The sequence below is a fragment of the Ixodes scapularis genome, unplaced genomic scaffold, assembly GCF_016920785.2.
Source record: "Ixodes scapularis isolate PalLabHiFi unplaced genomic scaffold, ASM1692078v2 PGA_scaffold4__175_contigs__length_147842914, whole genome shotgun sequence".
NCBI classification, from domain to species: Eukaryota; Metazoa; Arthropoda; class Arachnida; order Ixodida; family Ixodidae; genus Ixodes; species Ixodes scapularis.
The window spans coordinates 146,454,367-146,481,319 of NW_024609879.1; the positions used below are offsets into that span (position 1 = coordinate 146,454,367).

The window sequence follows — 26,953 nt, forward strand, 5'->3', positions numbered from 1 at the left end:
GATGCCACGTCACATATACACAAATTCATTTTTCCAGCTATATTTAGCGGGATAATTGACGTCACGTGACCTCAACGCCAATCCAGTTTTCCCGCTAAATTTAGCGGAAAAATGACTTCACATGGTTGACTCTACGTGGCTTCCGTTTCGCTCGTGACGCTTTGTGACCTTCGTCCATGTCGTTCTGTGTTTGTCCCTTGTCCGTATCCCCAGTCTCGGGTTTACAACTATGCTCAAATATACACAAATTCCGTTTACCCGCTAAATCTAGCGGGAAAATCGACACGTGACCGCACGCGGTTCTTTCAATTATGTCTGCAGCTAATCGCTTAATTGGAAAACAAGATAGTTGGTTCCTGCCACATTTTCTTCTCTCGAATCGCCCCGGCATTATCTACTAGGGCCTTTTTTATCTGCCGACGGGTTGACTTCTCGGTCCCCGGCTCTTCGAAAGTCCAAATGAAGATCGGTATGAATAAAAATCGAGTACAAGCCTGTGCTCTTTTATGTGCCTGACTAGTCTGGCTAACGCGGTCGATCACGACGAGAAATAAGTCGAGCGAGATGGTAAACACTGCCTCCGCCCATAGGAAGACATGGGGCGAAAGTTAACAACATGGCGGTCGACCATAGTTCAAACCCTGAAGTGCTTCACGTGGAACCGCCCTACAGGTGACGTTGCAGTTCAAGATTTCCGCGTAACGAAAGGATGAGTGGGGTGATCCAACGAGGAAATGGTGATGTCTTGGAGGGAAGGGTGATTCCTTGAAGGGCGGGTGACTCGGTCTTTGCTCTTCAAGAAAGAGTATCTCAAATATTGTACTCTGGTCCGTGTTCTCCTTTGTGGTCGCTTGTGATGAGTTCAAGCATTGCGAGCACCCTGTCCACTTTGCGATCCAGGGTAAGTAGCTTAAGGGAAACAGCGAGAAAAAATAAATTAAGTGTCTTAATCCTACCGATAAACATTCCTAACATGCGTGAGATTCTCTCCTTCAGTGCCAGAATGAAAAGCGAATGTGTATAATATGAACGATTGGGTAGTTGGTAGTTCCTTCCTAAAAAACAATGCACAAACAGAGCAATCACACGGTCAGAGTTAAAGAAGGCAGAAAGACAACCACGCAGACTTCAACTAAGTTTTATTAATTGGTTCAGACATAGAGCATAAATACTACGTCACAACCAAAGAAATCAGGAAAAGAAAACATGCAAAAGAGTTAGGACAAATACACCGAAAGTCTTTCCCCGACTCGCTGAGTTGTGACAGGTGTAGTATTTATATTGGATGTCAGGACTATTAAAGTTTTGTTGTAAGTCAGAGCTGTTTTCTGTCTGCTTCCTTTTACTCTGTCCGTGTTTTTGTGCTGCTCGGACGTTAAAAAACAAAGGTAAGTAAGCTCTGCGTATTTTTAATCAACTCATACGATCAAAAGTACTTTATGAAACGTTCAAAATTTTATTAAGGTAACTAACACCAATATACCCAACAAAGGTATTAAATAGGTGTAGGAAGGAATCACGTCAAGATGATTTTTAACTAACCTCTAAATTATAAAGTTACAAGAACTTTATCTGTTTTAGGGTTCCATATACAAAATTGTATTATTTTACCGTCGATCACGTTTGATGTGAGCCAAAAAATGACAGCTGTCTACACTCTATAAAAAAGAAAAAAAAAGAAAAAAGGCCTGCGAGTTAACTTTTCTGCAAAACACAAGAGAACGCATCCCGGCAAACAGTGGCAGCATATCCTAGCGAATGGCGAAGTTCAGAATACGATTACACACACAGAACGCGCGCGCGCACGCACACACAAAAGCACACAGACATGCACACACATACACAGTCACACACAAAAGTTAAATAAGCGTAGGAACAATTTGAGCATGGCGTTTCACTTGCTAATTATTCCTGTGCACATCGCATAAATATAGGGTGGTTCAAGTCACAAGGCTCGATCTAAAATGGACCATGAAAATCGACGCCTGCACGTAGCAATCTAAACTTTTCGTCAAAGGTGTAAATCACAGGTCGGTTTTTTCTTGTAAAATTACAAAGCGTAGCTCTCTTTTTGTAAAAAATAAGGCCAAGGAACTTGCCAGGGGTCTACGGCGGGCAGCAACGCAGACGACAGGGGTCCAGTAGTGGGGTGTGTTTGGCGTTCGTATTGATAGATGGCGCTACCTCCTTATCGCGACGGCTCGCGACCACCGTGGTTTAATAAAATGAATATAATCTTTTTTGAAATGTACCTTCGGTTAAAAAATAAATCCGAACAATAAAAGCCAAACTTAATGTAAAAAAAAAAAAAAACGCGTCTGCATAACGGCGGCGCTTTTGCTGCCAACGGATTTCGTCTGCTTGAGGTCTGCTATCTTTCGCTAGTGGGCTGCACCTTCAGACGCTGCTCCTGACGCCATCTATCAATACAAACGCCAAACACACCCCGCTACTGGACTTGGTCGGCTGCGTCGCTGCCCGCCGTAGACCCTGGCAAGTTGCTTGGCTCGAATTTTTACTAAAAGAGAACTACGCTTTGTAATTTTACAAGAAAAAACCGACCTGTGAAATACGCGTTTGACGAAAAGTCTAGATGGTTGCGTGCAGGCGTCGATTTTTGCGGTCCATTTTAGATCGAGCATGGTGACTTGAACCACCCTAAGCGCAGTGCCCTCGTTAAACCACAAGACTGAAAAAAAGATATCACAAGAGGGCGAAGACAGAAAAGAACCTTGAGACTATATATATATATATATATATATATATATATATATATATATATATATATATACACACACAGGGTGTCAGAAAAGAAAATTTACACGGTGTTTTTTACCGCAAAAATAAGACTACGCATCGCCGAACGCTCATTCTCCGCCCAAAGGTAGAGCTAGAGGTCACAACCAGATGCCAAAGTTTCAGCCCGATCTGATGACTTAATCAAAAGTTATAAGTTATTTTCTGAAAATTTCGATGGGAAAATGGCGGTCGACGGAGTTTTCAAACACATGGGGCTCTATGGCACCAGAAACCGAAAAGGGGCAAAAATGGGCTCCATTTTCCCATTGAAATTTTCAGATAATGACTTATAACTTTTGATTAAGTTATCGGATCGGGCTGAAACTTTGGCATCTGGTTGTGACCTCTAGCTCTACCTTTGGGCGGAGAATGAGCGTTCGGCGATGCCTAGTTTATTTTTGCGGTAAAAAACACCGTGTAAATTTTCTTTCGTGACACCCTGTATATGGTGTAGTGGTTAGCACACCCGACCGGACATTGGGAGGCCCAGAGTTCATATCCTGGCTCCGCCAATTTTTGGCTTTCGGCGGGTTCCTGGAAACTTTGATTCTTTGATTCATCGGATTAAGTACGGTTCATTCATCTGCACATATTTGTTCATATATATATATATATATATATATTTTCAATTTGAATAGGTTTTTTTTTTTAAAGTCTACCGAGCAACAATGGCAGTCGTCATTTCTCGTCGAAGTGTATGATCAGATCCGAGTCCTCACCGAACGCCGACGCCGACCTCCTGTCCAATACATGCTTAGAGTACGTGACCAAACAATGGCGATCTATGGTAATTGGCCTAGCAACTGCTAGATGGCGCGCGCTCCTCAAAAGTGTCTATTGTATTATCAGCTCTGCAATTTGCTCAGGACTTCCTATTGTTCGCCGTGATTCACTGCATCTGTGTTCTTCTGGAAAGGGAACTAACACACTCTTTTGTGTGTGTGCGTGTACAGTCAGTGAAATTTGAAATACCTGGACCTCCATCCTGTGTAGTCTCGCGCCGACGGTCATTGGCTTAACGCCCTTTTCGTTCAGGTAGGATCCCGGCTTGCCAAGGGTCTGGTCCAGCCTGCGGAAATGTAGGGCTTTCATATGTGGAATAGCACTGTAGAGTGCCTGGAACGCGTCTTTGACTGGTGTGCCTTTCGCGTTCTATACAGTAGTCCATGCATCAGAAGTGATCCCGAAATTAGAAGCAGCTGACGTCACGGGAACCGGCGTGGCGTGCTCTCAATCGTCGCCATTCTTAAAATTATTCCTAGAAATTCTGGCAAAAAGGAGAAACAAGTGCGAGCGAGCGTTAGTGCTTTTGGCCTGGGTCGCCATAGCGAACCACATAGTGACTAGAAAGACGCGAGGAGCAGGCCGCGTCTCTTTCGAACGCTCAGCCAGCACGCGCTCGTCGCCTTCAGTAGCGCTTTGGCTGCGCGTGCATGCTCGAAGCTCACGGGGCACCCCAAGTGTTATCCGACCATCTGGCCGCAAGCAATCAAGAGCTCTCTTAACGTACTCAATCGTACCCCCCCCCCCCCTCCCAGAAATAAAAAAAGAGCCTAAAACTGCTGTGATTGTCCTTAAATTTCATGCGATGACCAGCCCTAAATCGCTGTAATTGGCCCTCGAGATGTTGTGTAGCAAAGTGTTGTCATGCAGATGGTGTTTTTAAAGTAGCCATGAGGTTGTTGTTGGGATGTTTATCCAGCTACTCGCCTTCTTTGGAGCTCCTTGATGCGCACCATCATGTTGACATGGCCCTGAGAATACTGCTCGATGACGTCACGGACGTCGTAAGGCTTTCGAGCTTGCTGTCGGGGAGAGAGATGTAATGACAATAAGACTGTCCGCATATAGTGTGTCTATATTTGGGTCAGTTTAATCGAATTGAGTTTGGATTTTGTAAGCATTACATCGATGAACCAGTATATTAGTCTGTTCAGCTAAAGAACAAGTGCAGCAAAAAAGCACTTGCGTGTAGCATACCCATGATTGATGTACATTGCATGTAACCATAACCTTCAAGCATTGCGTGCTGTCGTCTTCGTTTAAAGGTATTTTCTCTTAATGGTCTAGCCGCTATAATTTGTACTAAGAGTAATAAAACAGCATTTTCAGATATGCCTCATCCCCGAGGGAAATTATGCCCTGCCAAAAATGGGCTCCCGGTGATTTGTCTACTTGCCTGAAACTTCCGCCGGGCCACGAAATATTTGATTTTTCGTATCCCACGTATTGCATTTTTGTGGGCCTCAGTCAAACTGCGCACGAAGAAATGAGAAGAAAGCATAGAGCCGTTATTTTCTTTTTTTTTCAGAGTTACAATTATTATAATTTTACTTAACATTTTAATGTGATTATACGTATTAATACTGCGAGTTGGGCTACTTGGTGATAATCCATACTGGGGATTAGGCCTAAGGAAAACGAGCATAAAAACATGAGAGGCACACAGGACAGGGCGCAACTTTCAACTAAAATTTATTAGAATAGGCATTTAAAAAAAGTAAAAAAAAAAGCTGTACATGCGCGAAGAGGGTATACTTAGATAATAAATTTCTGTTAAACTTGGATAATAAATTTGAGTGGAAAGTTACGCCCTGCCTTGCGTGCCACTCATGTTTTGTCCTCGTTTCTTTTTAGCGTAATCCATAGTATGATTATGCGTATTACGCACACTACAAACACATCGTTTGCTTTGAATTAAGAAGGAGCCAGTCTTACCAGAAAAAAACTTCGACCTGGGAATAAAAAAAGAAAGCATCCAACCTAAACTCACGTATTCGACTGCGCGTCTGGAGGCGATTCAAATGATTAACGAGTGCATAAACTCCATAACGTCTACTAAACGAGTTTAGCGTTCAATTATACTTTCATATAGTTTGTCTGCTTACGAACTGGTAATACCTGACGATCTCGGTCTAGCTTTAGCCCACGATGGGGTCAGACTTCGGCATATTGTGCACAAATGTTTACTTTAGCCTGTTAAGATTTGGACTCTCATGAGGCGTTCGTTCATTCAGTCACTACTGAGTGATGCGGGTAAAAGTATCCAGGTTAGCAGCAGTCATACTGACTATTAAGTAAGTCATTTTACAGCGGAGACACAAGATTTAGTTTCAAGACAAACCGACGATCCGTTTTATGACCATAAAACATTAAAAAAAACTTATTCGTATAATTTTCGCACAAAAGGTTCAGTCTAATTTTAAAAAAAACACAAAAAACAAAGACGAAATATTAAAGAAAAAAACTGGCATGTCCATAACATAAATACATAATAGAATTTCTGTCCCGCAACTATTTTTGTGCTCAAACAAGGAAAACAAAAAAGCTCTCACCTGGTTACTTGAGGCGACTCGTCAACGTCTATCTCGACGTAGTCGTCTTTTGGATCGTTGCAGTTCGAGTTCGGAGCCATGAACGTTTTGCGTCTTTGTCCTGCGTATTCAGTAAACCAATAGAGAGTTTTAGTAGATCGTTCCGATACCTCCGATAGCCCCGATAACGATACTATGCATGCGCAAGGGAGGCGGTGGCGGAGTATCGGGTATCGTTATCGGAATCATGGGAACGATCTACTAAAACTCTCTAATAAGAGGGATATTCAAGCATCCACATGGCTGAAATTGTTTTCTCACAAAGTAGCGTCGTGTTTTTGTATCACACGATCGTCAACCAGACAGCATATACCTGATGTGAGCCGAACCTGTGTTCTCCCAGTAAACTTTCAATCGGGCATCTCGGAGATATTAGAGAGTTTTAGTAGATCGTTCCCATGACTCCGATAACGATACCCGATACTCCGCCACCGCCTCTCTTGCGCATGCATAGTATCGTTATCGGGGCTATCGGAGGTATCGGAACGATCTACTAAAACTCTCTATTAGAGAGTTTTAGTAGATCGTTCCCATGACTCCGATAACGATACCCGATACTCCGCCACCGCCTCTCTTGCGCATGCATAGTATCGTTATCGGAGGTATCGGAACGATCTACTAAAACTCTCTATTAGAGAGTTTTAGTAGATCGTTCCCATGACTCCGATAACGATACCCGATACTCCGCCACCGCCTCTCTTGCGCATGCATAGTATCGTTATCGGGGCTATCGGAGGTATCGGAACGATACCCGATACTCCGCCACCGCCTCTCTTGCGCATGCATAGTATCGTTATCGGGGCTATCGGAGGTATCGGAACGATCTACTAAAACTCTCTATTTGCGGTATACGGAGAGTAAGCTGTCCGCTCCTTGCGCAGGAGTTACGCTGACGTCAGATTGGCGCCGAGCTCTGATTGATATTGATTGGAAGGATAGTGGTTAGGCCTCAGTGCAAGATGCCTCAAAGTATACCACCTATTTTGTTTTTGTACAATGAGTTAATATGAGTTAGGAGTTCTGACATCATTATAATTCCTGTTCAAGAAGCAAGCGAACTTTCGCTCCGCATAGTTTTAGTATAGTCCTCAAGTATGTGCCTATATTTATTGACAGCAAAAAAAAGAAAGGAAACGCAGGGCTGGACACATGAAGTTCGCGATTTTTGCTTCACTATCTGTTTTTAGGCCTTCGAGTGTTATTTTAGCGAAGGCAGGTCGATCCAATTTACACGTCGAGTGAGCGTTGCGTCGAGTGTGCAGCTCATGTTTTGCGAAGGTCTCCTAGTGACCGAACAGTCAGTAGCATATAGAAGACAAGCCGTGCGCATGACGACCTCATCGTGTCTCGATCCCCGACCCACCCAAAAGCGGGAAACACGCTAGAGCTCGACCGGAGTGGCCGCAAAACAGCAGATCCGTTTGTCTTAGCGTCTCCACGTGCTGCCTTTGCGTTTGTTGTGAGACTCTACAAGACGCTCTAGCGGCATGCTGTCGCAAAACAGGTGGCGCTAGTGCCGACGCTTGGGGGAGTCGCGCAGACCTTGTTTGTCTGCTAGCGGGTATAGGCACAGTCCGAATCCAGCGCACAACGCCTCACCCAGCTTCCCGCTGTCTTCAGCCTGGGAGTCCCCTTCCGTTTCGTTGGCCGTCATCGTGGCCGTGCAGTTGGGCACGTCGATCTTTTGCTTGGACTTGCGTCTTCGCAGCACGCTCGCTCTTTTCGCTACCTGCGAGAGAAACCAGAAAAATATCTCAGAACTACAATCCTGTAATATATCGCCAAGGCTTCTCTACGCAGAGCCGCACAATTTGGACGCCGTTTATACGAACGCTCTACACTCCATGCATCCTGAAGCCGGGGTCACAATGCTCATACAGCATGCAAAAGACAGTCTGCAAACATGAGTCACTGCAATATTCGTGGCTGGAATGCCACGTGTCAAGTATTCTCTTTGTACTCGTTGCCAAGCGGCATTCGAAGCCCGGACCTCGCTGTGACTCCCGTTCGAATCTGCATGCATACTGTATTTTGTATGATGTATAAGCTGTGTGACCCCGACTTGAAGCTGAGACTGCAGCCAATGCCACAAGCACGAGAGTTCGAGATCGCTGTTCTAAAGCGTTCTTCCGCAGAACGAGTATGCGCGCTAGGAATGCGCGTCTCAAAGAGTAGAAATACTTGCAGTTGAAAACGAGCGTGTTGGTTAATAGATACAAACTTGAAAGAATAAAACAGAGAGGACGAGGACGGGAACAGGACATCTTTCATTTAGCAACAACATAGAATGGCACAACGATAAAACCGACCCCCAACGTTGAGACCCTTGGGGGGCGGTTTTATCGTTGTGCCATTCTATGTTGTTGCTAAATGAAAGATGTCCTGTTCCCGTCCTCGTCCTCTCTGTTTTATTCTTTCAAGTTTGTATGTAGTAGAAATACCCGTCTGTACCCAGCAATGTCAAGTCTTGCGAGCTATATATTCCTCCCATGCATCGTCATTGGTCCCGAAATGGCAACAAATGACGTATTAGGAGTCGGAATGTTAAGCCATTGCCTCCTCTATTAAGAACTGAGAGCCTTTTCGACAGCTGGACGCTGAGGCTTCGCTAGACTACCAGGTACTGATACATTAAAGTCGCCGACAATGATCACATTAAAGTTGACGGAGTCAAGTTTTTTCAATAAACTTGTCGAAACCTGCCCAATTCATTGAAATCAAGGGATGGGAAGTTATAATTTCCTATAGGAACATTTTCTGGGTCCGCCCGTTTTCACTTCAAGCCAAACAAACACATTCTTCATAACTTTTGATATCCAAGCGGCGAAGTGCCATGTTTTTGCCTAGGGCTATCTAAGTACACCGCCACCTTATTTCTGTCCGGTAGCTCCGTAGTTGCGGTCACGGCGAAATATGGAGTAGTTGTCAGAAAAAAAATTGTAAAGGACACTTAAGACTGTTACGTGTAGGAATGAACATCATAGTCCCGTGGGTGAAATGTTTTTAAATAATCTTTCTGCACGTATTATAGTTGTTTCTGTCGGTATTGTATTTAGTGTGTGTGTTAGCGTATTCGTTGGCACCAGACCGCAAACGTTTGGCCCCTCATGCTGCACAGCGATCAGGTTGACCGAGGTTGCGTGTGGTGGGTAGCATGACGTAGACCTAGTGGTTCAAACTGACCTTTATCCTCGGCCTCTCGTTTTCTAAATTCTCGATCTTTTCGACGCTTCCTACGCATAGCCTCGGCCTCTCGTCCTGCACGTTGCAAACTTGCATGACGAGCACGGCGTGACTTCGGAGACAGGACATTGGTTGCTTTCGCTGCTTGCCTCTTCGCTCGCCTTGCTGCATTGATCCGCTCGTCCCTTGCTTCCTCGGCTGTGGCGTATTTGCGTGAGTGGTTACGTTTGCCTGCGGAAGCCGCCGTAGATGTAGACGCGGTCGCCTCACAGTCCATCGCACGAAGCACACATCGAGCACAGATAAAGTCCGAAGCGCAACTGACGCGCCGGAGACAGCGCGCCATGTCTTCCTTTTGCACACGGCGCTCTGGCGGTGACGTCACGCTCCCCCACTGCGCATGCGCAGCGCCCCCGCCGGCTCCACGGCTTCTCTGACGATGCATCTGCGTTGCTGTGCTTATCTTTGTGTTTTATTTCCGGGGCGCGTCCGCTTTAAGCTTGAGCGGCGCGTGCTTGATATTGTATATATTTATGGCCATCTCTCGGGCACAACACCGACGCCGCTTTTTCCTGTAATGGGACATATAAGGCTTTCGCCCTAATATTCAAAAGATGAGATATGACTTAGTAGCTAGGTTCCTGTAATACAATAGACATCGTAGACTGAAAGCACAGTCCTTTCAGAGAACGTATCGCCCCTTACGTTTTGGTAGTGGATCGATAAAGTTTTGAGCTTCTCCCGTGTCTACATTTGCAAGTTCGTCGGTTTTTAGTATACCTCAAAACTGAAGAAAAAGACACCCCTCAGGCCACGCTAGGGGGACGTTGATACTATCAAACTTTTCGGCACTTAGTGAGACGTGACCAGACGACTATGAAGAAAACTTGCTTGTCATTCTTTGACGAACGTATCGCCCTTCACCACGTCAGCCACAAACTGCTAGATGTCTTCTGCGGTTGTATCTGGGTTCGTCCTTGTTACGAACAATGCTTTCCGGGCTGGACCCCGGGAAACGGTGCTCAGGGTCGTTGACTTGCTGACACCACCACGTATTTCTTCCTCCCGCCGGCGTCGAACTCCATTCCAGTCGCCTTCGGGCTAATTGTGTTCAACAAAGCAGGGACTGACGTTATCCGAGTTCGTTGGAGGCGTAGGGGTAGCAGAAGTGAACTGTCCGGGAGGTCTGTGGTCCTCGTTGCTTATCGTTGGCTTGTCGGCATCCTTGCGACAAACAGATGGCGCTTCATCACTCGCTTTCTTCGTTGTATTATTCGTCACACTGGAACGGCCTGGCCCTGTTGGTTGAATGGTCAACAAAGTGTCGAGTGCTTTCGCAAGGTTTATGTTCACGAGGTCCAAGCGCTTTATGACCAACGAATTATTAATTTCTAGTTTCAGGCTCATTGCAGCGTTTTCGAGCTCCAGAGACGTCACTGCAGCTATCAGCCGGTCAAGTTTCGAAAGCAGCGCGGTCAGAGTAGCAGCCAGATTGGTAGGCTATTCATCTGGATCCATGTAGTGGGCGTAGTCGAGCAGGACGGTAGCACTCTTTCGTTGACTAGGCTTCTTTCAGAGCGTGGACACCTAGTACAGTCAGTATGTTTATAAATGCTGACACCATCACAAAAAACGACGTCGTAATCTTCAGAACGAATGTTGAAGCACTCACCGCAGCACGCGATGGAAGCTTGTCTGGATTAAAGTCACTAGATCCTGGGAACGTAGCGCCTTTGCCTTCCCTACCTGCTTGGCGGACACAAACAGATACTATCATACAGACGACCCAAACCTCGCAAGGCGATGGCCTGTGTACGTTGCAATGAAAATCGCCATTTCGGTCCATTTAAATCTTCGAAGCCTCCAAAGGGTCGTTCCACACCAGTCGCGCCAAGATCATCATGAAGCATCATCGTACTGGAAGCGTTCCTCGCCAATATAAGGGTCCTTGGCACTGTGTATGCAATCAACTTATCAATCATGCCCATCTCGACAGATCTCTTACAATTATATTGTCCTTCATGCGTATTTCAAAACAGCAAACTTATTTTTTAGTACCTCCAAGCACCGACACAGCATGTGGTGGTGGTACGAAGATGTACGCTTGTTTCGCCGGTGTGAGGATAGCAAAATCTCGGTATACAAGAAACGCCTTCATAAAGCTACCCTTCACCAGCCAACTTAGATCGGCTCACCAAGGACGGAGAGGTCAAGGAGAAATTGCTCATTTCACGGACGAAAATGGTGACCATACGGGGAGCTTGGTGATACTTTCCCAGGATCCAGTGATTTTAGTCTGGACGAGATGGGCAGGATGCACTTTGTGGGATTTCCCTTGCTGCTACCCGTCTCGGAGAATGACACAGCACACCGGTTCAACAACACGTACACATTTAACGAGCGCTATCGCCTGCGCCGCGATCCCAACAGCCCCCGCGCATCCGCTGCGACGGCCCTTTATCAGCGGCGGAGCGCCGCTCGCGTGGCCAGTTGCCCTTGGCCCCCTCGTGGTCAAGATGACCACTCATGATTGTCGGAGGGGCAGCCTGGGCCAACCGCTTGGAATCGCCAGGTTGCCCACAACTTAGCGCACACACCCATCCGTTCGGCTCGACTCAGAGTATGTGCTAGTGAGGGAGCTTGAGAGCAGGCAACTGCCCTCATTGAAGGCAAAGCCTGAATGGGTTGGCGTAAGCGCGCTTTCAGAGGCTTGACCATTTTCGGTGAAGCAACGAAAGGACTGCCTATTGTCCTTCCACGATGCTGACGAACGTTGATAAACGCAAATGTCTGGCTCACGCGTTTCCGTAGGTTGCGTACAGAGCGACCTGGGCAGCACGCTGAAGGCGGAGTCGCCGGGACATCTACTCCCTCGCGCCAACCGCTGACAACATGGAATCACGGAAGCGGCAAGAGACGATCCGAAATCGCGAAAGGACCTGTTCCGGCCAGTTCAGTGGTTCCCCCGCTAGATGGCGCCCGATTTTGCTGGAGCAGCATAATCGCTTCATCTATATCTTGCTTTGAAAATGCTAGACATAGCATATTGCTGCATGCGCACCCGAGGGTTTCTAATCTACATGGCGGGACCAAAGGACCGCAACGTCACCTCCTGCTGCTATTGGTCAGTGTTCACCGCAGTCTAATCAGAGCAGGCTGCGATGTTCCGGTTCCTTGTTCCCACCTTGTGGATTGAGGACCGTGATGAACAGATGTGGGACCACAGGAGCTGTGTGCACCGTTCGCGCTCAAAATCTATACAACAGACAGAAAGGCGAGACTATACAATGTAAAGGTAGGTTAAACTTTAGGTGTCTAAATCTCGACATCAAAGCAATAATTGGCTGATTATAACCTACCGCGTTACTATGTTTCCGTGGTGTTATCGAGATGTACCGATTTGTTATCAACACATCGACCCACACACTGTGGCGCGAGAAAAAATAAAAATAAAACGAGGACTACATGGTGTCACGGTCTTCGACGGGTGACGCAAGGTGTCGCTGCTCACCCGACTTAGAGGCGTTCCCGAGTTAAAACCACCGTGGCTCGACTCCTTGATGTGGATCCTCCACGTCGCCTCGCAATGAGACGTCTTCTCCGCAGCGTAGCACCTCCAGAGACACTTAGGGGGGAAAAAATAGTCAGTCACGAATCTGCGTAGTGTTCAAGAACCTTATTTTTCACAACAAGTCAGTAATTTTGAATATGCAGCTTAAAAAATCCGGAACATATGGTTACTTTAGAGGTATGTACAAATGTTCACACTGTTAGCGCAAACAAGAAATCACAGGGGATATTTTCCCCCCTTACAATTGAATGATGTCATTAAATAAACTACAACTGTTTCGCCAAGTTATTGTTGGAGTAACTAACCTAAGGGACCTAATTGGAAACCCGCCAATAATTAAAAAAAAAATATATAAAAACAAATGGGGGTGTGAACAGTGCAACTTGAAGCAATATTTTGGATCGTCTGATTTCGAATCTTTGATACTACACTGAGAATCCCGACGAATCACGATTAATTGTTAACTAATAACCGCCTCCCAAAATGATCATTTTTCCTTTGCTTCCTTCGAAAAATCAAGCACTAATTTAAGCCGCAGTGACACTGCTGACAATGCGTGCATGCTAGAGCTACTAAATGAGCTGCGCCTAGAGTAACGGCACTCTGTTCCTCGACATTGTTGTGGGCGCCGCCATTTTTATTCTTGTGCAGAGCAGACGCAACCGCCGATCGTCATGATTCCGAAGTGCGACTTCTTCAGCATTGAATTCCCTTTAGGAAGCTCATGTAATATTGCTTTTCTTTATCGCGAACTGTTGAAACATTTGTTGAGGGCGGAAAAACGTTTCCTGTGGTTTCAGAAAAAGCTTCAGGTAATTGGCAACCATGATTTTAAGCCCCAATATGGCGCCAAGCGTCGTTACTCTGAAGCGTAGCTTATTTAAGACTCGGTGTTTGTTGCAGACGTGATAACATGGTTGCCAGCGGATACGCCTCAAGCAGATTTGAAGGACGTTTGCTCTATGCATATGTACGCTTCAAACATGTCTGGAGAAAGCTTTTTTGTATTACCAAGGTGACATGACGAATGAAAAAAAAAACACACGCCTCAGACTGTGTTCCCAGACAAGTTTTTGTATTACCAGGCTGTATTTGCTACGCAATACACTCGCAAAAATTGTCCCCGCAAAAAAAAAAAAAAATAATAATTCTTTTCTTTTTGAAACCACAATTTGAGAGCCGTTGAAGCACACGCAAGTCCGCGTACACTTTGATCGTCTGCTGTCGTCAGAGACTCCGCTTCGTCGTTGTCGAGCGTGCATAAGACCGATTTGGGGTAAAAATTCCACTCAAGCAGCAGGGCACCGTGTTTGCTCGCTCGGCTACCTGAATGAGAGTAGCGGCAGCCGGGATCTGCCGGTTGAAGTGCTTCTGCCTCTGCTTTTGCTGCACCTTCAATGCGAAACCGGAACCGAGAATACCCTGGAAGCAAGAAAGAAAAGAAGAAAAAACAAGACGAACGGTCTCCTTTGGAGTACCGCCACTTCATTATTTACCCTGCTGCGCCCGCAGCGCGAACCTATACTCTATATCGAGCCCGCATAACCATTTTTGTTTTCTTCTTTCACTTATTCGGGTTTTTGAGCTGCTCATGAAAGCGTTTCCGGGCAGAAATATAATTTCGGTTGAGAACTTTTCAATACGAGTGTAGCGAATGTTGACGAAGCTTCAAAGAAACGATGGATCGAGACACTGCATTCGCGTCTCGTTAATACGAGGTTCCGTTAATAGGGAGAACTCGCTAAATAAAACATATGTTCGTGGACAAACTGAATATGTACATACATTCTTGTCTCGGTCGTATATGGGCAACTCCCATTCTGAACGATGTCTTGGGGAACTGAGGTGTTAATAGTAGAGAGTTTGAGTCGATGGTTTCAATAGAGAGTTTTAGTAGATCGTTCCCATGACTCCGATAACGATACCCGATACTCCGCCACCGCCTCCCTTGCGCATGCATAGTATCGTTATCGGGGCTATCGGAGGTATCGGAACGATCTACTAAAACTCTCTAATACCTCCGACACCCTCGATAACGATACCCTATAACGATACGATGGATGGCACAAAGGAGGCGGCGGAGCGTCGGGTGTCGGTATAAGAGTCCCGTGAACGATCTACTAAAGCTCTCTATTGACGAGAAATACTTCCAGCTTCAGAAAGGCTCGTTATATCTAATCACAAAGCAAAAAGGGTGAAGGTAACAAGGCATATGTCTTGTTTTTTCTATTTATCAGTCTCTATAGTAATATCTTCCGCGTGCAATAAGAAAGTAGACATAAGGGTTTTGTTAATAGGAAGCTTTAGTAGATCGTTCCGACGATTCCGCTAATGAAATCTTATACTCCGCCGCCGCCCTTGAGCATGCATCGTATTGTTATCGGGTATAGTTATCGGAGGTATCGGAACAATCTACTAATCTTGTCAAAACTGGAGCTCGGTCGAGTTGGTCGAACATAGCAGCGATTTCATAACGTACACATAGCAGACACACACTAGTATTCAAGACAAAACACAACATACATACCGCTCTGTCATCATCAGTCATCAGCGCGGTGTGTATGTTGTGTTTTGTCTTGGATACTAAGAGTGTGTCTGCTCTCTGTGCGTTGTGAGGTCGGTAACAAGAACTACTAAAACTCTCTAATAGGAGGGTTCGAGTGAATCACTCCGAATACTCCGATAACGGTGCCCGATAACGATACAATACGTATATCGAGGGTGCGGACAAAGTATTGCGTATCATTATCGGAGGTATCGGATTGATATACTCAAACTCAAGAACAAAATGCTGCACTGTCTGCCGGAATTGACCGCATTTAGTTCTTTTTTGTTAGGTTTATTAGCACGTTCACGCGAAGGCGTTCTAAGAACCTTCCATTTCCTACGATCGTCTTCCGTTTGCCACGTACACTCGCCGAGAGTTTAAGAAACGAAGGGCGTGACGTGGCTCTCAAATCTCATTATCGCTCCGTATGCCAATCACATTGCGTCTTTAGCCAATGTTGGGTAAAGTGCAACTAAAAAGTACTTGAAGTAAAGTACAAAAGAAATGAGAAATTATGTATACTTCAAGTAAAAGTAGTATTTACACTGGAAGCAATGTATACTTAACGTAAAGTACTATAAATACAATGTACTTCTAATTAAAGTACAAGTACTTTTAAACAAACTTTAATATGCCCTTTCATTCCCCTATACAGTGATTTTTTAACTGGTATGCATTGCGCAGGGGGTAATCGGGGTGCATGACCTATTTTCAAAAACTGCGGCGAATATTTGATAAAACCAAATGGCCAAGAGTAGTCATTCTCAGGAACAGAGCCAAATTCACGAGTCCCGCTTCTGAATTTGGTGGCGCTTGCACTGGTTTGTTGACCGAAAGGGGCTAAATGTACTAGCAGAGGACTTGACATCAGCCCCGTAGGTTCCGCAAGCAATCCTCTCATAGAATAGTGTCCTCTCTTTTATTAAAAAAAGAAAAAAGAACAAACAAACCAAAACAGTGAGTGTGCAAGCGAGCTGGTGGTAATTAATTATAATGTGATATCTGAGATTGGGGTGCAAAAAAATTAAGGAACTTTCAATTCGAATGAATAGAAAAAAAAACAAAAAAAAAAACAGAATGTCTCAAAACATTGTGGCGTTCTCTGTTGTCTTTATCTTCGACTTGAAAAGTTTAATTTTTCCCCACCACAGTCTCAGGTGCTACATTATAATTGAATCTGCCCTCCTAATATTGTAAGTCTCCTCGTTTGCGCTGACCTACCGAGAAATAGCGAGAGTTCAAAAAGCTACTGCAAAGCCGCCCCCAGAACAAACGGAGCGATGCATCGTCTGCTCACGTTTCTGGTGAGAGTAAAATATCTCTCCCAGTATTTCTTCGAAGTTGACGTCGCATCATTTCGTGATACAAATTTAACGAAACCAAATTTGAGGAACCTACTCTGAAGTCGGAAATTGTACTTTCCTCGAAAAGCGCCAGAAAAAAAAACAACAAAAACTTTAAGTAAAGTACAAGCACATACTCAGAGAATCTACTTCAAGTAAAGTACAAGTTTCATAAACCTACTTGAAGTAGTACTGCAAGTACAATGTACTTAAAGTACTTCCCAACACTGTCTTTAGCCGACAGGAACGCCGACGAACGAATCCGCAAAGTAAGAAGCGTGAACCTATATACTAGGCTAGAGGACGCACCACGTGACGACGGAGGACTCACCGCGGGTAGAGCGAAGAACGAGATGGCGAAGACGGAAAAACAGGAGGCCACGATCTTTCCCATCCAGGTCCTCGGAACTGTGTCACCGTACCCTATTGTCGTCACTGTAATCTAAAATTGAAAAAGTAAAAGAAAATGTTAAAAACCAGTGGATGCGTTGCTTAAGCCTTTGATGTCTCCTTCCCACTCCGGCATTGCAAAAGGCGAGCATCGTGGCCATATGTGTATATTGCGGTTCACATAAAAAGCCGCGCTCGCTATACAAATGACGGTGTGCCGACAGTAGAGAGTTTTAGGGAACCGTTTTTGCCCATCCGATGCGGTATGATGGTCCCTTCGGTACGGACTGCGCCTATCTTCTGCAGTAGCGCATGCGCACTGCGTACCGGAGGGCACACCGTGCCGTATCGGATGGGCCCCAAAAACGGTTCCCCCTAAAACTCCCAGCTGGGCGCGTTTCTTCCTTGTACGACGGAGACATTGGTCACACAAAAAACTGACTGCAGACCACATGTTCGAAACATACATGAAACAAATCATTATGCGAACTCGCTCGAGGCGCGTTTAAGCACACTTCCGTCGTTAATAGAGAGTTTTAGCTTACCGCGTACCGGGCGACCGCCGGGGTTACCGCGACCGCGACCATCGAGCCGGTACCGGACCGAGAGCGTAGTGGGTAAAGAACGTTTTAGCATACCGTAACCGCGCCTGACCGCGCCTATGAAAGTTTCTTCTTTCTCCAACGGCTGGAAAAAGTCATGATGATGATAGTGAATACCGGCGTGGTTCGTTTTTAAAGCGGTACATTTATTTGGACAAATGCCGCATAAAAAGCCACTTTTAAAAAATATTTTCCGCATTACGAGTAGTTATAGTGGTCAAGCCAAAAGAAAAAGTGAAATTGGTCGTTGTGTGAATATTTACACAGCGCGAGGTTAGTCTGCCTGAATTTGGCGATACTGTTTCTTCGCTGTAGATGGGCAGTGTGGCCAGTGCGGTACGACCGAAAACCTGGAGTCTTTAACGTGCACCACCAGTCATGGTTATACGAACGCAGCCGGTACGATGCTCGTCCAGATCGAACCGGGCAGGGACGGGGATTTGAACCCAGTGCTCTGAGTTCTGCAGCGCGAGCTTTCGCTACACGTGGTCCGAGCTGTGGTGCGTTAGCCCACTCGGCCACCGTTCTCCCACGAATGCAAGCAGACAGCATCATCCTGTACGCTGCTTGTTTGCATTCGCAGCTCCATTGCCATCAGCACCAGTCTCTAATGTCGGCTAAGTGGCTCAGGTTGCCGCCCGAAACAAGGGGCATAGCAGTTACCATCCATCTATTCAACCGGCCTGTCCGGCGGCCATGGAAGCCCGGATTTTTGCTATGGACCTCGGGTAGGCGAAAGCTTTTATAGGCCAACCAGAGCCGCTTCACTTGCCCTTTCCCATGTTATGTGGTGCGACGATTGTTTCTAGACGCCTCCCCCGCCATTCCAAAACAGTAAGTGATTAGTCTACGCCGGCCGTCGGAGCCGATGCCCGGCAGTCGCCATTGACGGTAAACGCGGTAAACCGAGTAGCGTGGCATAATTGGCGCATGCGCAGTTCTGCAGTGACGGTCGCGGTAACCCCCCGGTCGCCCGGTAGGCGGTAAGCTAATAGGGAGTTTTAGAATAACGTACGCAATTTTAGCGCACGCTAGCGCTAAATTTAGCGCTTGTATTAGCGCACGCGACGCAAGAGAGTTTTAGAATAGCGTTTCTCCGCCGCGACGCAAAAGCCCAAGCATCTCGCGCTTGCGACGCCACCAAGATACAGTAAAAATTTTTATTTTACACACGAAATGCTGTAACTATAGAAAAAAAAAACGAGTTTTTTGGTCCAGAGTAGCATTTTAATTTGCTTAAACATCAGAACGCGACGCGAGCGGTTGAGCGGTCGTGTCGGCTTGCGTCGCCTCGGCAAGAGAGGTCTCGTGTACTGACCTTCGCACATCATACCTTCGCCGTGAAATGTTCGCGCGTCGCAAGCATCAAGTTGCCGGTGATCGTTGTCGAACCGAGTACAATGTCGTCCCGTATTGAAAATCGCAGTCGCGAGGATGCCGCCGACGTCGCACTCACGACGCCGCCAAAGCAGCCGCCGACATAATCCTGGAAGCCGCCATGTTTTTTTAACTGTGCTCGTCTTGGATTTAGCCAACTTCTCATCACGAATCCTCCTAGGAGAAGCGCAAAGACTCTTTGCGTACGCACGCTATTTCCGAGAAATAGCGCACGCTAAAATTGCGCACGCAAAGCGCAAAACCTGGTTTGCGTTCGGAGCATGCGCAGTGGCGACGACGCTATTCTTTGCGCACGCAAAGCTTTAGCGTGCGCTATTCTAAAACTCCCTAATACTCTCTAATGTGTGCGGTGAACACAAGGCGTCCTTTGTACGATGTTATGAGCCGTGCGATTGCGTCTTCAAGTCCGACCACAGCGAACAAACACCATATATATGAGATCCGAATGAGCCAATCGAGCAGCGGCAAAATTTGCATCGCCACGACGGTCGTCTTTGTGCGTCTGCTATCGACGGCTATAAACCAATCGCGCACTCTAAATGCGCCGTGATTCTCCGCTTGTTTTTAATGCGAAAGCATTAACTGGCCCTAAGGAGCCGGGAAGGCGTTGTTCGTGGAGGCGAAGACCGGAAGAGAACTTCCCCCCGCGAAACGGCTCTTAAAGGACACATGCAAAGGAAAAAAACATTTTTTAAACAACTTAGATGGAAAAAAGATGTAATAAAACAATATTACAACGAAGAAAAAAATGTTTAGAGCTATATTTACGGCGCTATACGAATTTGTAGTTGGCGCCCGCCGGCGCCGCGGACAAGTGGCCCTTATTTATCACGTGACTGGCCCTCATTTATCACGTGGTGCTTGCGCTCTTTCGGAAGCTTCGTATGGCGTCTAAAAGTAACTAATTCATTTTTGTTTGAAGTATAACAAAAAACTAAGATTAATAGGTAACTTTTAGAGCCCAAAGGAAACTCCTGAAAAAGCGCAAGCAGACGTGATAGACCTGTGCGTTGGTCAGACGACGGCGGCGGCGCACCGAAGCAGATGAACTTGTGCGGTGGAGGCGACGGCAGGGTGGAGAAACGCGTTGAAGCGGCGTTCGCACAACGCTCAGCGTGCGGCGGCAGCGTGATTTGCGGCGGCGGCGACGCAGCGCGGCGACGCCCGGGCCTACCACGTGACCAGCGGCGGCGCCCGCGGGCGCCAACTACAAAATCGTATAGCACCGTAAATATAGCTCTAAAATGTTTTTTTTTTTCGTTGTAAAATAGTTTTATGACATCCTTTTCCCATCTAAGCTGTTTAAAAAAAATGTTTTTTTTCCTTTGCATGTGTCCTTTAAAATGGCTGCGACGCGGCAGGCACGCCGTATAGTTGCAAGGAACGCCACCCCAGAGAGCGGCGCTGCTCCCTTTCGCCGCCGCAGCCGCGCACACCCGCCGCTCTCCAGATCCGCAGAGATTGCCCGGCTGGCCTCTGCAGACGATGGCGGAGCGCGCAGCTTGTAGGAATACGCTAAGTATACGAATGCTTTCGCATTCCTACACGTAAGCAGTGTTAAATGTCCTCCTGAATTTTTTTTTTTTTGTTCTTGTGCGTGATTGGTTTAGCTGGTGACAGCAGACGTACAAAGACTACGAGCGCAGTGACGATGCACTTTTTCGCGCTGCTTTGTTGGTTCTATTGAATCGTGTAGGGCGATGGCTGGCGGACAAACCTAATGTGAAACGGATTGTATATACACGTTCTAAATTGATCTCTCTGCCCCTGTATTATACTCTAAGAAATTCTAGAGCGTCTACTTTCCCGTAAAGCAGTCTGCAGAGCCAGTCGCTGCAGTCTGTGGCAGCGATTGGCTTACCTAAGTGCTTCCAGGAAATTTAAAAACTCTAGATTTTCTTTTTAATGTCTAGTGCACAGAACGCGGAAAAAAAATTGAAGAGTTTTAGAGCGGTTGCCAACATTTCATTAATGAGACTGCGCTTGGTCGAGGGCTTCAAAAGTGGTGCGTCGACCTACGAAAAAGTAAATGCCTTTTCTTTTTAGAGCGCAGCTCCTAGGCGCTCGTTCCCGTGTTTTGCGGCGTCGGCGTAGCCGGGGGTGGACGGGAGGGTACGCAGGAGAAGGGGAGGTTACGCAGGAGGAGCAAGGGAGGGTACGGAAGAGAAGGGGAGGTTACGCAGGAGGAGCAGGGGAGGGTACGGAAGAGAAGGGGAGGTTACGCAGGAGGAGCAGGGGAGGGTACGGAAGAGAAGGAGGGAAGAAGGACGAGGAGGGTGCAGAAAGCACGGTATGTCGCAAAATCAGAATACCTCGAGAGCTGCGCTCTAATCTTGCGTATCCTGCCGCAAAATTGTGCGTGCATTATTTACGATGTAGAGAAACGAACGTTCATTCACCTGCGTGCGTGTCATTTTTGAAGGTAATTAAATTAACGATTGGGCGCTCCTCACGTCCCCATTTGTGCCAGATGTTTGAAAGTCAAAGGGGATCAAGAAAACGGTCACTATAGTTGTGTTGTATTATTTCGTTCTGGCTGGCTTTTGCTCATTATATTAGTGCTTCTTGCTCCATGATTCACACTGGATGTGAAGCGACAAGAAAATGCCATGGACTCGGCACGAATGTAAAAAAAGAAAGAAATACCATCGGCGCACGTGCTTTTATCGAAATTAATTAAGTTGAATCGCTCGGAGTGTCAAATATTCTCATTTGTGCCGGATGTTAGCTGCAAGTGAGGGCCGTGTAATCGAATTTTTCTTAGTCTTAGCCGCTGTTGAATGAAATTTTTATCTGGCACATTCCGATCGAGTTTTAGAAATTAGAAAGCTCCGAATGCTTTTCAAAACGTGTTATACGCACGTTTTCTTCTTTTCTGTTTTATACTCGTGATGATGTGATGAGCGGAAAGAAAATATACCAAAAAAGAAAAAAAAAAACATCTCTTTATTCTTTCGAAAAGGAGCCGCTTCTCAGTGCAGAAAAAAATACTCAACACATCAAATAAAACGTATAAAAAGTAAATAAAACGTCTCGAGTAGTTAGACAAACTGGCAAGACGGACAAGCTTTCTGCACGCCAAAGAGAAGCCGGCAAATGCACGGAAAGAAAAAAAAAAGGTGCAAGTTCCACCAAAGTAAAACCGGAACGACACGGAAGCGGTGGAACGACGAACAGGAAAACATGTCCTCGTCGAGTACAGTTCTAGATACAAGCGGAGCGACTCTCGTTTTCGCATACGGTTGGATTGTCCCAATTAGCTGCTAACGAGCGTGAAAAACAAAGTTTGCGCGTCAGCGGAGCCTTGCGGAGGAGCCGCTGGATCTGCGTGAGCTAAGCTGCGTATAGCAGCGAGCCCTCAGCTTGTTAGCGTGTCTCTGTCGCGAAGTACCGAAGAAAAAAATTGCTTTGCTTGTAGTATGTTTGTGACGCGAAAACGTTTTTTGCTGACGCGCAAACAAAGTTTGCGTGCTCGTGAAAAGAGCCTTGGAGTTGGTACACCCATAGCCGCCTCTATACTCACAAAACTTGGCAGTTCGATGACAGAGCCACAGAGTGCCCGGCCGCAGATTTGGAGCGCGAGGATCTGGTAGCAGAGAGCAACTAAGAGGCATTTCTCGGCCAACCTGGACGTCAGCGCACAGCTTTTGCAGCGGCGAGGACCCGAAGCACGCTTGTTCGCTCGGGAGAAGTGTGTTTCGGCGCCTCGCCGTAGTGGGGCGCTAGTCACGTGGCTCTCCTCTCATCCGTTGTGTGCAGCTCCACCTTTTCCGTTTCGGCGGCCGCTTCTCGTGGCGATCTGCCAGGCTTTGTCAGTATATAGGAGTATATGGTACGCCTCAACGGTGACCTATCTCTCAGCTGTAGATGAGAAATTTGGCCAGTGCAGTACAACCGGAAACCTAGGGTACTTATAACGTGCAACGCGTGGTAGTGCATCGCACGAACACATGCCGGTACGAAATTGATCCAGATCGAAACGGGCAGGGAGTGGGAATTGAACCCAGACAGTTCTGCAGCGCAAGCTTTTGCACTACGCTCCGAGCTGAGACGCACTCGCGGTCACGCTTTAGCGAAGCACCAGAATGTACAAATGCCCCCCCCCCCCCCCCCCTTTAAGAAAAGCAAAAACCCTTTATTGGCAGCATTTAATGTTTTAAAATGTAAACCCTACCAATTCAAAGATCCAATTCAGTAATCCCCACTAAATCTAGCTGGAAAATCGACGCCACGTAACCTTTACACTAATTCAGTTTCCCCGATAAATTTACGGGGAAGTTGATGTCACGTGACCCGCTTTTCTCGTGACATCAATTTCCCCGCCAAATTTAGCGAGGAAACTGTATTGGTGCATAAGCCAGAGCAATTTCTCCGCTAAGTTGGGCAGGTAAATTGATGTCACGTCACTTATGCACCAATTCACTTTCTCCTCTAAATTTTGCGGGAAAATCGATTTCAGGTGACTTACGCACCAATTTAGTTTGACCACTAAAATGAACAAAAATAGGCCGTTCACTCCCCAAAACGGCTGTTTGATATCTTCTATACAAATGAAAACCATTGCTGTTTAAACAACCTATCTCGAGCGTTATAGAACGTTAAAATTTAATTGGTCGCTAGGATGTGTTAAGTTTCTTTCCCCCTTTTTATAGCAAAAATAATTTACGCATCACCGAAAATTAATTTACTATCTTGAAAACCAGAGGCCAAAACCTGAGTCTCTATCTAGAGTTTTCGAGACTGAAAGTTCACCAGCTTGCTAGCATGTTTTCTGTTATTTCGAATGCCCAGTATCCGAAAATTGTTGTGTGTATGTTTCTACAGCCGGAAGTTAGTCAGCCCCAAAGGAAAGCTTGTCTCTCAGCTGTAGATGAGAAATTTAGCCACTGCAGTATAACCGCTGGCCTGGGGTCTTTAACGTGCACCACGCAGTAGTGATACACGACCGCACGCCGGTACGATGCTCATCCAGATCGAAACGGGAAAATGTTCCGCTAGCGGTTCTGATCCGATGCCAGGTTCAGAGCTACCTGTCGGAAGGTGTGAAAACGATTTTGGGACATTTTCGATGTGGCCAAACGTAGTCAGAGGCCGCTGTGTGTAACTTTAAAGTCAGTGTTTAGTCTCTCTTTTTTTTTTCTTTTTTTTTAAGCTAGCCACACAACTTGCGTGCTGCGAGACTAATTACCTCGCAGTTGTTCACGACTTATGGCAGTACAGGCAACTCCTAAATGTTACTTTTAAAAAAAAAAATTTGGAGGGGGGGGGGGGGGTCGTTTGACAAATATGATTTAATTGAGATACGCGTATTGTATAATACACCTTATTGAATACCCTATTTACACTAGCGCTTTCAACTGTCGTTATTCTAATGATCGTTGACATTCCCCAACTGTCACTGAGCTGAACTAAGTTGTCTGGTGTTACAGGGCACATTGACCTAACATCCCCAGTTGAGCAGCGCGTCAAGGCACACAGTTGAAACCAAAGCGAAACCAAAACGGATGTCACATTATCTTTTTTTAATAGCGACACACATAAACTATATGCAATATTTTCATTCATTATAAACGCGTAAAACAAAATAAAATTAACTTCTTTTTGTTTGTTTGTTTTCGTTTAAGAGTAAAGAAATTACGATCAGAACGTTTTACACGAATTCAAACAAAAGTGGCACAATGAAAGTCTTATCGGCACCGACATTACAATGGCTACCCTGCCGAGCTTTAGCTACAGTGAACTTTGGCCTGAGCGGCGTGATGTGTATTGATGTCGCGAACTTTTGTCGAACCGGATTTTTAGTTCGACTTTCGGGGTTGACTGGTTCGACGAACCTTCAAACTTTATGTTTCTTTTTTTTTATTTGACATTTTGTCAGTCCTGATTAGGACTTTGACAGAGTGTCAACGAGTTGCACTTGTAAGCAATAGGTAAAGCAACACGACAACGAAGCACAATGCAAGGAACATAAAAAAACAATGCAAATCAAGAAAAAAACAATAGTTAGGTTGCGTCCAGCTGGAAAGGGAATAATTCAAGATCGGTAGAAGAAACGACATGTTCTGGCAACAAATTCCAGTTCCGAACCGTACGAGGAAAAAAGGAATACTTAAAGCAATCTTTATTGAACGAAAACTTTTGTAAGTGACGCGAATGTTTGTTACGAGTGATACAGGATTGATGAAAGGTTAGGTGACGTGATTGGTTAATGAGCAATGAACCAGAAATTATCATGAAAAAAAGCTTCGAGCGTTTATTTGCCTGTCTAGACTAAAGCAACGGAAGATTACACAGCGCATCTGTCGGCGAATCTCATCTGCGATATCTCGAATAAATGAAACGCAGGGCCAGTCGCTTTCTAGGTCAAGGATTAGGCTTTTCATGTCCGGGTCCATACTTCCGACGCGTATTCAAGCAGGTGAAGAACCAGCATTTTGTAAGCGAGCAGTCTATAGACCTTTTCCACAAGGGCGCCGCCATCTTGAATTGTCGTCACTTCCAGTATGGGCGACGACAAAATAGTAAAACGTTTCAACCTGTAACTAGTAAAAAAATAGAGTGGAGCCAAAACGAGAATGTGTGACGGTTAGGCTTATATCCTAAATGTCTTCTATTGGCGTGGCAACGGCAAATTTACGTTTTCGCCCATACTGGAAGTGACGACAATTCAAGATGGCGGCGCCCCTGTGGAAAAGGTCTATAGTCTCTGTAGATGCTAGTTTCAAGGACCGTCGTGACCTGGGGGTGTCTCGAACGTCGCGTGCCAGGCTATCTCCTTGAATTGGTAGCCACGCTACAGGTTTCCCGGTGACTTTTCTTAACGTAACGTAAGAAAACGGGTCTGTGTGAAAGAGCCTTAAAGTGAAATGGAGTATAGCGGCACCTCTGTCCCTGAATCATACCTCTTCCGGCAATATTTGCGGCTACGATACTTTCTGGATGCTTCCCCCAATGTTCCGCAATAGTAAGTGTTTCGCTGGCGCTGGCCAAGGGTGGCGACGCGGGGCACGCCGCCATCTTTAGCAATATTGAAACAATCCCCCACTAGCTTTTTTTTTTTTTCACTATTCACATTGTTGTACCGCAGTGAAGGCTTGAAGCGCGAGCTCATAGCCTTGGCAGCTGCCCTTAATTACTGCACGAGAGCTTGTGCCGCCGAGATGTGCCCCAGAGTCTCTTAGGGTGCCTTCTAAACAAAGGGGCATTGAGGCACCCTAGGAGCTCCCGCTTGTAGCCTTTCCTGCGGTACATCATAAGGTGAAATAGAGTATAACTCAGGTAGGCCAGCTCAGTTGAACTTAATGATTGCTAGCGGCTCAATGACAGTTACCTCCCCCGTGGAACTCGAGCCGATCGCGGTTAAGTCAGCTGTCGTTGGCTTAATTACGGTTAAGAGCGCGAGCGTAACTAGGGTAGAAGACTATTTCGAAACCTGGGTACATCACAAAAAGATAAATAGTTCCGACCGTCTTGAATATATACGACAAACGAATACCCTTCGACCGTGAAATAACTCGCTCCTAAACCCCCGAAGGGCGCCCCTCAAATCAATTTTCAAAAAACTGGTTGACAAAAAAAAAAAGTGGTCTGGGATTATTTTATGGATAAAAGCCGTTCGTTGAGCACCACGGCCTGCCAGCTTCCCCGGGAGCTCCTTTAAAACAAACAACCTTAAAAAAAATTTAAAAAAAACGCGAATGGAAATTTTTGACGCACTCGAATGTATGTGTTATATATCGGGTTCC

At 46.0% G+C, this 26,953-nt stretch overlaps 1 protein-coding gene across 1 annotated transcript in view; it reads right to left on the reverse strand.

Moving 5' to 3' along the window:
* Positions 1 to 810: 810 nt before the first annotated feature.
* Positions 811 to 26,953, reverse strand: part of LOC8032064 (potassium voltage-gated channel subfamily KQT member 1) — a 72,451-nt gene continuing 46,308 nt past the window's right edge. The window contains exons 8-17 of the mRNA XM_040206722.1: positions 17,150 to 17,260; positions 14,254 to 14,349; positions 12,868 to 12,981; positions 7,773 to 7,902; positions 7,300 to 7,362; positions 6,135 to 6,207; positions 4,979 to 5,054; positions 4,510 to 4,604; positions 3,772 to 3,868; positions 811 to 909 (exon numbers count right to left, since the gene is read on the reverse strand). Of these exons, the coding sequence (XP_040062656.1) occupies positions 811 to 909; positions 3,772 to 3,868; positions 4,510 to 4,604; positions 4,979 to 5,054; positions 6,135 to 6,207; positions 7,300 to 7,362; positions 7,773 to 7,902; positions 12,868 to 12,981; positions 14,254 to 14,349; positions 17,150 to 17,260 (954 nt within the window). The remainder of the gene's footprint in view (positions 910 to 3,771; positions 3,869 to 4,509; positions 4,605 to 4,978; positions 5,055 to 6,134; positions 6,208 to 7,299; positions 7,363 to 7,772; positions 7,903 to 12,867; positions 12,982 to 14,253; positions 14,350 to 17,149; positions 17,261 to 26,953) is intronic.